Source organism: Jaculus jaculus, chromosome X (assembly GCF_020740685.1).
Source record: "Jaculus jaculus isolate mJacJac1 chromosome X, mJacJac1.mat.Y.cur, whole genome shotgun sequence".
Lineage (NCBI taxonomy): Eukaryota > Metazoa > Chordata > Mammalia > Rodentia > Dipodidae > Jaculus > Jaculus jaculus.
In genome coordinates, this window is record NC_059125.1 from 67,798,521 (window position 1) to 67,811,019 (window position 12,499).

General features: G+C 39.8%; 1 protein-coding gene and 1 non-coding gene across 2 annotated transcripts in view; both read right to left on the minus strand.

Moving 5' to 3' along the window:
- The window catches only part of Zdhhc15 (zinc finger DHHC-type palmitoyltransferase 15), an 85,160-nt gene that overhangs the window by 11,299 nt on the left and 61,362 nt on the right, over positions 1-12,499 (minus strand). The window contains exon 11 of the mRNA XM_004666984.2: positions 2,210-2,286. Within this exon, the coding sequence (XP_004667041.1) occupies positions 2,240-2,286 (47 nt within the window). The 3' untranslated portion in view covers positions 2,210-2,239. The remainder of the gene's footprint in view (positions 1-2,209; positions 2,287-12,499) is intronic.
- Positions 7,979-8,087, minus strand: LOC123456857. Its single transcript, XR_006634732.1, has one exon. It is a non-coding gene; the product is annotated as a U6 spliceosomal RNA (small nuclear RNA).

A 12,499-nucleotide genomic window follows, 5' to 3' on the forward strand; every position in this document is an offset into this window, starting at 1 on the left:
TCTCTCTCTGTTGCTCTCAAATAATTTTTTTTTAAAAAGGCATTACTTAGAGACTATTTTGCTTATCTAGGGAAGCATATAAAAATGTATTATTTCTTGGTTTGAAATTCACTCAAGATGTTGAAAAGGCTGGGACGGTTGTCACATGGCAATGTAAGCTTGGGAAATATTTCCCTTTTGGAGAGTCATGGAGGTTTTTATTTTTTTATTTTTTAGCTTTTCGAGGTAGGGTCTTACTCTAGCCCAGACTGACCTGGAATTCACTATGTAGTCTCAGGGTGGCCTCAAACTCAACTCACGGCGCTCCTCTGCCTCCCAAGTGCTGGGATTAAAGGCGTGCGCCACCACGCCCGGCTAAGGGTTTTTTTTTTTTTTTTTAACCATATTAAAAAATCCTAGCAAGTACTGCTATTAAGGGCAAGGTTCCATTATTTGCCAAAAGAAAGGATCCAAAAGTCAAATAAATTCAAAGAGCTACTACAACTTTCTCTTGGTGACTCACAAAACTAAGTAGCACACTGATAGCCCTGGTAATGCTTACACTAAGGGAAATTCTCTAATTTGGCTTATATAGGGTTTCTTCTGTGTATTCATCAGGTAATTTTTTTCCAACTGTGGTGGTTTGATTCAGGTGTCCCCCATAAATTTAGGTGTTTGTAATGCTAGGTTCCCAGCTGATGGAGACTTGGGAATTAACGCTTCCTATAGGCAGTGTATTGTTGGAGGCGGGCTTATGGGTGTTACAGCCACTGTCCCCTTGCCAGTGTTTGGCAGGCTCTTCTGTTGTTATTGTTCATCTGATGTTGTCCAGGGGGTGATATCCAACCTCTGCTCATATGCCATCATTTTCCCTGCATCATGGAGCTTCCCCTCGAGCCTATAAGCCAAAATAACTGCCCCCCCAACCGCCACAAACTGCTCTTGGTTAGGTGATTTCTGCCAGCAATGCAAAGCTGACTGCAACACCATCTAACATCTGTTAGCATGTCAAAATACTAGCGTTTCAGAGAATAACATTACCAAAAAGCTAAAATAAGAAAATCAGAGAAATGAGCATAATAGATAATTGAAATTTATATATTATTATACAAGTGATCTTACCAAATATTAAACATTTCACCAAAGATTTTGATAAGAAAGACTCAATTCTTCTCCGTTTTAACCTTTAATTATAAGTGAAGCTGCATAGTAAGTAGCCAATCATGTTTTAAAATAACAGTATCACATTGGACATAGAATGATTAGAAGTCAGATATCCTGGCAGCCTGGATTGCGATCTTAGATTAGCCACTTACTAGCTATGTAACCACAAATGCACGCATTTGACACCTCTCTGAACTCCATTTTTTCTCATGAGTTAAATGGAAATAGTAACATTCACCTTGCTGAGTTGATGTTAAGATTAAATATACCAAGTACTTAGCAAACTGGCTGGAATAAAGAAAATCTTATCTATAGTTGCATGTAGTATAGCGCAAACCTTCTTTCAAAGGAAGGATTACAGTCTTGAGGACCCACAAACAGACTGATAAGCATCAAGACAATTGCTAGATTATTCATGGAAAAATAATTGGGAGTCTTTCCAGTTTAGTGCTTTGAGCTCCATGGTATTTCTAGAACTTAAAATTTCCATATAATACTGAGCTACATTGGGTTTATTTACTCGTAAATGTTGCAGAAAGAAGACAGTTCAGCTTTCCACCAGGTTACAAAGAGAATCCTGTAGATAAAGCTGCCTGCCAATGATTCCAAATTACAAGCATTTTGGAAGGCTGGAGTGTATGGAGGTTGCTTTCTGCCTGTTAGTAGGTAAGAGCAGGTTATTAGCAGACATAATGGTGTCGGGCAAAAAGAACTTATTTGTAACCTGCATCATTTTAGAGATCTGGAATGCACCACAACAAGGTTTGTAATTGACAGTATGAAGGTAAATAACCTGAACAGGATGTCTGGCTGTTCCTGGAGATCCCCTGGGGTCTTTTAGTACAAGTGAAGGATGTGTGAGTTTGCCGGGAGTAAAGGCATCCTTTTAGTGCATTGCACAGGGACATTATGTATAGAATGTTTGCTTATGTGTGTAATGAGAGCGAAAATTTTAACACCTTGTTTGCCAGAATGAGATCTTACTCCTTTTGTAGTCATACTCCCAAGACTGCTTCTTAGCAGTGTATATGGCACTAAGTATGCTCCCCTCCCCCAGAATACTGACCTGTCTGAGATGCAGGACATGTGAACCGTGCTACGTTTCTGTTTCCATGTCAAGAGATGATGAGCCTCCTGGATAATCTGTAAGAATGAAAAGTGAAGATGAATGCTAGGGGCTGAGTATCCACACAAGTTTATATTGCTTGATCCTCAGCATGGCAGTACTGAGGTGTTGGAACCGCTAAGGGATAGAGTGATGTGAAAGCTAATTATGTCACTGGGGGTTCTGGCCTCAAAAATAAATAATGTGGTACTTATGGAACCCTGGTTTATTCTTATAATAGAAGATCATTATAAAATAAGGTTGTCCCAGGTGCTTGGCCTCTTCTGCAGTGGCCACTTACTTTTCTTTTTCTCCACCATGTGGTGATGCCAACAAGTTGCCTTTGCTCTGACACGGGTACCAAGCTATGTCAACACTCCAGCCATCAGAATTGTGTGATACATAAACCTTTTTACTTTATGAAGTGCCTAGAGCTACCTTCTGGTAATTTGTTAAGATGACAAAATGGAACAAGATGGTGATCAAATATCCCTGTCTTACATGGATAACTAGTCATTCAGAGGCATTTTTCCTTTTGTGTAGGCAGCAGATACCTACAAAGCTCCAAAGTCGGGTGGGCTACATAAAAATGTTTAGAAAACAGCCCCAGATATTTACATTCCAAGAGCAATGGCCTGCTGTACTATGAACTAAAATGATTTTATCTATGGGCATTATCTCATCCATAATACTGGCTGGTTTGACTTAAACAGCTATGATGACAGCTCAACACCATCTGACTCTAATAGAATGTTCTGGGTCCTGATACTCACAAAATTACCCTGCCTTTCTGTTATTCCATGGGACATAATTGGGATAGCCATTATAGTATTTTATGTGCTGCTGTGTTTCTAAAAAGGAATGAGGTGTCTAGAAAATAAGAGGCTTTGTGATTAATAAACAACTTCATTTACAATACAAATGTTTTGTTTCTGACCTTCAGCTTTTTGAAAGAACAAAATACATTCTGAGTCAGCTGCTTAATGTACAGATAATCATTTTCATCATGTTCCCAGCATAATAATATATATTATATAATGTATAAAAAACTTGGTACTTTGAGATAAAATAAAAGTTGACAATGACCCTCCTCTATACTTTTGAGGACACTTTTTTTTTTTTATAAACTCAATGTGTCATTTAGAGTGCCTCTAAAAGTGTGAGGTCTCTGAAGACTGAGATGAACCAGCCAGGGTAGGGGGGAATTACTTTTGCTATGGCAGGCTGACAAACTCTTCTGGAACTGAGTTAACTGGGAAGATCCCAGGCACAAGGCTGCTATCTCCCAGGACAAGTAAAAAATAACAGTGGTTCTAAAAATGTTTGTCCTTTGGTGTGGTAGTGTACACATTTAATCCTAGCACTTGGGAGGCAGAGGTAGGAGGATTTCTGTGAGCTTGAGGCCAGCCTGGGACTACAGAGTAATTTCCAGGTCAGCCTGGGCTACAGTGAGACCCTGCCTCTAAAAAAGCTAAAAAAAAAAAAAAAAAAAACCAAAACATAAAAATGTTTGTCTTTGGGGGCTGGAGAGATGGCTTAGCGGTTAAGCGCTTGCCTGTGAAGCCTAAGGACCCCGGTTTGAGGCTCGGTTCCCCAGGTCCCACGTTAGCCAGATGCACAAGGGGGCGCACGCCTCTGGAGTTCGTTTGCAGAGGCTGGAAGCCCTGGCACGCCCATTCTCTCTCTCCCTCTATCTGTCTTTCTCTCTGTGTCTGTCGCTCTCAAATAAATTTTAAAAAATATTAAAAAAAATGTTTGTCTTTGGAATCATTACCTATGGTGGGCACAAGATTTTGTCTTATCTGGAATCCCAGCCTTAGGGTTTACTTTTTCTGTCTCCCTCCCTTTTTCCTTCCCTACCTTTCCCTTCCTGTTTCTTCCCCATTTTCACAGTGTATACAAAAGCCTAATCAAGTTCCGTCTCCATTCATACTATGAGAGCTAGATGTGAAATGTGTTCTCACTCTCCCCCTCTCTATCATTGCAGCCCAGACTGGCTTTGAACTTGCAATCCCCTTGCCTCAGCGTCCCATATGTTGGGAATAACAGATGTATGTCACCAACCCCACCGCACTTTAGTGCTTGAAGGTATTCTTGCTGTGAAGTCTATCAGAAATCAGCTGCAGCAGCTAGATTTGCAGCAAGGGATGGAAAAGAAGAACTCATGTTTGTCAAACAAAAGAGAGGCAGCAAGTACCCAAATGCATTTCAACATTCTACCAAGAAGGAGAAGGACTGAGGGAAAGATAATTCTGGAAATACAATAAACTCCCATGCCTAGTTGAGCTTGAGAAGTGATAGTTAGTTCCTGATGGTGGTAGGTCCTCTAAGTAATTTTTAGGTGTGCTTTAACAGGGAAATCTTCAAGAAGTTAATATTTGGGATTCTGTTAAGTGGGTTCCTTTTACTTTTTTCCCACCAAGACTCACACTCTTCATTTGGCACAACAACACTTCTACCATGCGGGTATTTAAATTTAAATCATGGGCTGGAGAGATGGCTTAGCAGTTAAGCGCTTGCCTGTGAAGCCAAAGGATCCCGGATTGAGGCTCGATTCCCCAGGACCCACGTTAGCCAGATGCACAAGGGGGCGCACGCGTCTGGAGTTCGTTTGCAGAGGCTGGAAGCCCTGGCGCGCCCATTCTTGCTCTCTCTATCTGCCTCTTTCTCTCTCTGTCGCTCTCAAATAAATAAATAAAATAAACAAAAAAATTTAAATTTAAATCATATTCAGGTAGACACTGTTGCCTCAGATGGAAATCCTGATTATAAATTTTCTTCAAGGTTTCACTACTAGAGTGAGTTAAGCTAGGGCAGCGTAGGTGAAGAATACATGGAACATAGGTAAATACTTCAAAAATCTGTGTTCTGAATAATAGAAGACAAACACAGGCTTTAGAAAGTCAATTTACCATATCCTACCATCTGTACCTATACTGCTTCCCCCATCATACCTTTTCTTGCTACCTATGAAGTAGTGATTTCACCACTATTCAATAGATGTCTACTTGAGTCAAAAAGGTTGTCAGTTTACTTTTAGTATATGCTAGCTCAGCTCTGTTTTTCTTCCTGTATTGACCAAGATCTTCTCCTGTCCTTTAAAATTTTATGTTCCCACAAACCCATGATAGTCTATGAAGTAACTATGGTAGTATATTTACACTTATTTACAGCCACTGGTTCTCAGAAATTGGGAAAGATGGGGGAAAGGATGCTAATGTGGAGGCTCGCAGACTGCTTCATGACCTTCCATAAGTCTGTAAGTCACAATATCCACTTGTAGCCTCAGTATTCTCATCTGTAAAATAGAGACAATGCTCACTCACCCATGGTATTTTGGGCTACGCTTGCCTAAAGTATAGTGTTTTCTGAGACTCTATGACCTTTCTGCTTTCTTTTTCATCAGTCAACTCCTTGTCCACATGGATGCTTATCACACGTATTTTATTTTCCCTTGTTTAGTTTTTTTCTTTTTTTTTTGGCTTTTCAAGGCAGGGTCTCACTCTAGCTCAGTCTGACCTGGAGTTCGCTAAGTAGTCTCAGAATCTCAAGGCGCTCCTCCTATCTCTGCCTCCAAAGTACTGGGATTAAAGGCATGTGCCACCATGCCCGGCTCTCTTGTTTAGTTTTATTTCTTCCCTTGATTATCTCCTCCAATTTCCACTGGCTTCATTGTCATGGCTATACATGGCTATACTCCAAGATCTCTTTAGTCAGTGGGACCATTTCTAGTTATTTATAAGTTATCATAGGGTACAGAATCATAGCTCAGTTAGCAAAGTACTTGCTTTGCAAGCATAAGGAGCTAAATTCAATCTCTAGTATCCATGTCTGACAGTGACCTCATCTGACCAGAAGCAGCTTATGGGAAGAAAGGGTTTATTTAAGGCTTACATATTCCAGGGGATGTTTTACCATGGCAGAAGAAGCTGGCTTATTTCCATAGATCCACAGCAGAGAGACACAACCAACAGCCAGCAATCACGAACAGCCAGAGCTCCAATTGGCTTTTTATATACCTTAGGGCTAGACTAAAAGATCTGCCCCATTGATACCTTTTCCAGCAGGCTGTTCGAGATTTAAGTTGCAAGCTTAACCCAAAATATCTCAGGCCTTGGGAAACATACATTAACATTCAAACTACCACATCATGGAACAATGCTACTTGTAGTGGTGTATACCTGTAATATTCAAGGTTCTTTTTTGATATTCATAAACATATGCACTCCCCCCACACAAACATGTATACACACATCATATACATACATGCGCAAAAAATGTTTCTTAGCTTTGATCTTTCTTCCTTTATATAGTTATCCTGCATATCAGTCTTGGAGTATTCTTCCTAAAATTTATCTTTCATTATATCAATATTAATATAAAGCTATAATTTGTTTATTTAAGAGAGAGAAAGAGAGAGGCAAATAGAGAATGGGCACAACAGGGTATCCAACCACTGCAAAGGAATTCCAGACACATGCACCACCTTGTGCATCTGCCTTATGTGGGTTCTAGGGAATGGTACTTGCGTCCTTAAGCTTCACAGGCAAGCACCTTAACCACTAAGCCATCTCTCCAGGCTAAAAGTTGTGATATTAATAGTCATTTCCTATTTTATCCATTCTACAAAGCCCTCTACCATCTGGGCATATCTCCACTACGACTACTGAAAACAACCTACAATACTCACCTTGTGCTTCAAAAGGGTTATATTCCTTATTTACTTACCACATTCATATTATAACTATTACTTGGATGATATTTCTTCCTTTCTAGACTCTATCCTGTTACCCATATTAATAACATCTAGCTTAAGCCCCCATGCCTCTTCCTTACAATTTTTACTAGTATAACACATATACCTTCTCTATTTTGTTGATATACTCAAATGTCTAAGCATTGCTAACAGCCATATACTTACCATGTGGACTGTACAGTGCTCAACACAAGGCTAAGACTACATTAGGTATGTAATTGCTAGCATCACTTTTATGGCAATGTGAATATCATATATTGTTAGACTTATATAATTTGCCTATCTTTCACTGCATGTATGAATTCCATGAGGGCAGAGACCCTCTTTTTTATCTTTAGATCCTTCCATAGTACCATGTGAGAGTTATACCCTCAGGAAATACTGCCTGAATTTAGCTCACTCATTGAAGACTTGCATTATTTCAGAAACACATACTAATTCAGAACTCAGGGTTGGCTGGTGTTGGTATGGCAGTAAAATGAACATCCATGTTATTCCTGCAAGAGGAGAATTTTCTAAGCACTCAGGCAGAGACACCCTCTTCTTATGTAGAAACAAGAACAAGTCACTTGCAGATTGCCTAGCTACTCAAAGGAGTAACCCCATCTATTTCTGGTGAGTAAGTCACAGAAGCTGAAGTAATGCTCTTGCAAGTGGATCTTTAAAAGTTCTATAAACTGAAAATGAACTAGGAGAAAAGGAGAGATACTTAGTGTGAACTTGAGTTTCCTTTTTCTATAAAATAAGATTATTGAATATTTACAATTCGCAAAGTGATTCTGATTATAAAATGTAACAGGCTATAAATTACCCTGTACATAACAGGCACTCAACAAGCCTTAGGTCTCTGATTTCAATAAGCTCCCATGTGTTTTTTTTTATTGGAGCTAGGCCATTTCCTGTCTCCCTCTTCCAACTTAGTTTGGGGTCATGTAATAATACTTGTGATTTTCCTCATACCTTCTTTCCTTATCACCAATCCAGGTATCTTCACAAATTTGCATGTCATCCTTGTGGAGGGGCCATGCTAATCCTCTCTGTATTGTTCCAATTTTAGCATATAGGTGCTGCTAGAGCGAGCACCAATCCAGATATCTTTAAGGCCCAAGTTCTGCCTACTCTATGAGGCCTATCCTGATCAGTTTAACAACCTACAGTGAATGACCCTTTCATTTCTGGAGCACAAAGTTTATTTTAATCATATGGTCAACAACATCCTGTACTGTGTTATTTTATATTTTTAATGTTTTTATCTATTTGAGGGGGAGAGAGACAGAAATAGAGAGAGAGACAGATAAGTGAGAGAGTATGGGTGTGCCAGTGCTTTTTGCTACTGCAAACAAACTCCGGGCGCATGAACCACATTTTGCATTTGGCTTAACGTGGATACTGGGGAATTGAACCTGTGCTGTCAGATTTTGCAAGCAAGTACCTTTAACCACCCAGTAATATTTCCAGACCCCTATTTTGTATCTTTATTTATTTATTTGAGAGAGAAAAGAAAGTATTGGTATGCTAGAGCCACTTGTTCCTACAAACAAACTCCAGATGCATGTGCAAATTTGTGTGCCTGATTTCATTGTATTGGGGAAGTGAACCCAGACCAGTAGGCTTTGCAAGCAAGCACCTTTAGCTGCTGAGCCATCTCCCCCAGCCCCATGAATTTTGGGGAAATTTTTCGGGGGTGTTTCAAGGTAAAGTCTTGCTCTAGTCAAGGCTACCCTGGAATGTACTATGTAGTCTCAGGGTGGCCTCAAACTCATGGTAATTCTTCTATCTCTCTGCCTCCCCTGTGCTGGGATTAAAGATGTGTACCACCATGATATTGTGTTACCATATGTGTGTGTACACACACACACACACACACACACACACACACACATATGTATAGAGAAAAAGAGAGAGAGAGAGAATGGGTACACCAGGGCTTCTAGCCAGTGCAAACAAACTCCACATGCATGTGCCACCATATGCATCTGGCTTATGTGGGTTCTGGGGAATTGAACCTAGGTCCTCAGGCTTTGCAGGCAAGTGCCTTAATCACTGACCAATCTCTCCAGCCCCTAAATATTTTATTTATTTGTTTACTTATTTATTTCTTTGCAAGGAAAGAGAGAGAGAGAGAGAGAGAGAGAGAGAGAGAGAGAGAAAATGGATGCACTAGGGCCTCTACTCACTGCAAACAAACTCCAGTTGCGTGCACCACTTTGTGCATCTGGTTTTATGTAGGTACTGGGGAATCAAACTCAGGTCATTAGGCTTTTTAAGCAAACATCTTAAATGGCTGTGCCACCTCTCCAACCTTCTATTGTATTTTTAAAAGCAACTTTTCTTTTTTTTTGAGACAGGGTTTCATTATGTAAATATGTAGCTCAGTATGGTCTCAAATCTATAAAGACTTCCTGCCTTAGCCACCAGAGTGCTGTAATAACAGACATATAGGACCACATCCAGCAAAAAAATCATATTGCATACTTATAATTTTAGGCAGCTTTTCATGTATGTTTATTCCCCTAATAACTTCAACAAATGTTAGTTTCTCCCCCCTTACTCCTTTTTGCTCCCTCCCTCCCTCCCTCCCTCCCTCCCTCCCTCTTTCCTTCCCTTCCCTTCCCTTCCCTTCCCTTCCCTTCCCTTCCCTTCCCTTCCCTTCCCTTCCCTTCCCTTCCCTTCCCTTTCCTTCCCTTCCCTTCCCTTCCCTTCCCTTCCCTTCCCTTCCCTTCCCTTCCCTTCCCTTCCCTTCCCTTTCCTTTCCTTTCCTTCTGTTCTTTTCTTTCTTTTTGAGACAGTGTCTCATGTAGTGCAGGCTACCCTCAAACTCACTATATAGATAAGGCTAGACTTGAACTACATGTCCTCCTGCCACTACCTCTCAACTACTGGGATTACAGGTAAAAACTACCACAGGCTTTTTTTGTGTTTGGCAATGCTGGAAATTGAACCTATGGCCTCATGCATGGTAGGTAAACACTCTACCACTGAGCTATAGATCCAGCCCCACTCCTTTTTCTATTATGTTTTACTCAACTATATAGATATCCTACCCCAGAATGACACTGTCTCTTGTATGTAGGAATATGACAGGAAGTACCTTTTGGAAAAGATCCATTATCTATAAATATACCCAATATCTACTAGTAAGACCATTATTATTATCCATGGGAAGAGCAATTTGGAAAGCGTTCGTGTAGGTCAATATATCTTGAATTCCTTTGTGGAAAGCTGATAAAGAATCGACTGAGTTTAAGGACTCTTTCACAGCTGTCCTCATCTATCGTCACTATACTGCAAATAATGACTACTATCTATAAACAAGCACCTTTAAAGACTGAGCTGTCTCTTCCCCCCAATGACTAGCATCCAAATAAGTATATTCTTTGAGATAGAAATCACAATTTTTTTTTTTTTTTTGTTTTTCGAGGTAGGATCTCACTGTAGCCCAGGCTGACCTGGAATTCACTATGGAGTCTCAGGGTGGCCTAGAACTCACAATCCTCCCACCTCTGCCTCCTGAGTGCTGGGATTAAAGGCGTGCGCCACCACGCCCGGCACAAATTTAACTGAAGACCATGTACTGTGGTCATGTTTAAAATTCTTCAGGCATAGTCATTAAGCCTGGAGAACTTGTGATGAAGTAATACTTTCCTCAAGCAAGATTGAATAGCTATCTCTTCCTGGAAGACAACTGCAAGGAAACTTGCCCCGAGAGGCTTCTTCTAAACAACTAAGCTACTGATGTGAAAGGCCTCTTGCCTCTGAACCAGAGCTCTTGTGTACAGGACATGCTAGGAGAGTTTGAGTTCTGATGAAGAGAAATGCTTTCATCAGTCCCCTTAGAAGATCCAGGGTATATGAAAATACAATGAAAGTAAGTTTTGACAAGAGTATCACTTTATTATCTTCTGACGTAAATTCTGGTTGTCCATAGAAAAAGCATTCAGTCTTGTGTCTAAGGTGTCACCCAATTAGATACCAATTTAAATGCTGAATCAGACTAATAATCTACTCACTTGGTCAATAATATACCCTCAATTATGTTTTATTGGGTAACTTTTTATGTATGTATCTTATCTTGCTCATAGAAATGCAAGACTCTTGAGTTTTGAAAAACTATACTATCTTATGCCCATATGAGTCCAATGACTATATTAGTATGCTCAATAAATACTGTTTGTTTCTTGTATTAGTCTAACAGATGACTTGTCTTGGAAGCAGAAACTGCCAAATTAAAAATGAGTCAGAAACCTGTTCTACCTGTACAAATGGGTATCGTAAAATGCAAAGTTGTCCAAATAAAGAATAAGAAATAGGGATTCATAGAAAATACTTCATATGCCAGAGGACAAAGCCATTACTTTTTGGGTAACTTTAATATTTGGCAAGGATATTAAATCCTTCAAGCATTATCATTAACGCCAATTATATTTACAAATTCAAGCACATTTTTGGTTTATATTACAGACTTTTTTTACTTGATATCATCTGGGACATACTTTATTAAAAGTTATCAGATGAAATTAAAGAATTCCTTTCCAGTCTCATTAGTTGGAGCTAAAAGCAATTTTTGCAAGCTAAGGAAAATTTACATTTTTTACTGGTGAATTATTTTGAGATGTTTTCTTGTTACAATATACTCCTACAGAGCATCTAGGAGAGGCTGTGCATAATTATCATGTTCCCTAGCGTATAATCCTGACCTGGGGCTCTCTACTAGATCCTCAAACAGAGGATCTGGGTGAGAAGAAGGAAAGGAACTAGCTTTACCTTTTATTACTAGGGAATAAAAGAACTAAGCCTAGAGGCTGAGGATGTAACTCAATGGCAAAGTGCTTGCCTCGCACACACAAGGCCCCAGGTTGGATCCCAGAACCATAGAACAAACAGCAAAGAAGGGCTGATGTGAAGGCTAAGTGGTTATAGACACTTGGATGCAAAGTCTGATGGCCTGGGTTCATTTCCCCAGTACCCATGAAAAGTCGTGGTACATATGTGTGGAGTTCCTTTGCAGAGTCAGGAGGTGATGGCTCCCAACCCACACACATATTCTCTCCCACCCCATCTCTCTCACACAAAAAAACAGCAAATAAATTTCAGTGACCTCCAAGAAAGGAGCTGTCGACTTTCCACTGACAGGAACTAAGTCTAATGGATAAAAGCCATATAATTACAACTGGCAAATGCTAACCTTGGTATTTATATCAAAGCCAAAACTGAGTTCAGCCTCTGCTGCATAATCACAAAATAGGTGTTTCTGGTAATCTGTTTTGGAAGCTTTAAATTTGAGATTTTAGGCAAGGCAATTATGGAAAGGCCAATTACTACCAATTTAAGTCTGTCCTAGAAAATAAGAGGCACTTGGAAGTTCCCTGTAAACTCTGGCACAAATTTTCTCTGGGAAGTGCTGATTAGACTTTTAAGAAGCCTCATAGATTATATATATTTCTATTCAGAATTTTCTGTGAGAGAACCCTAACCTCCTAACATGAAAACTATAG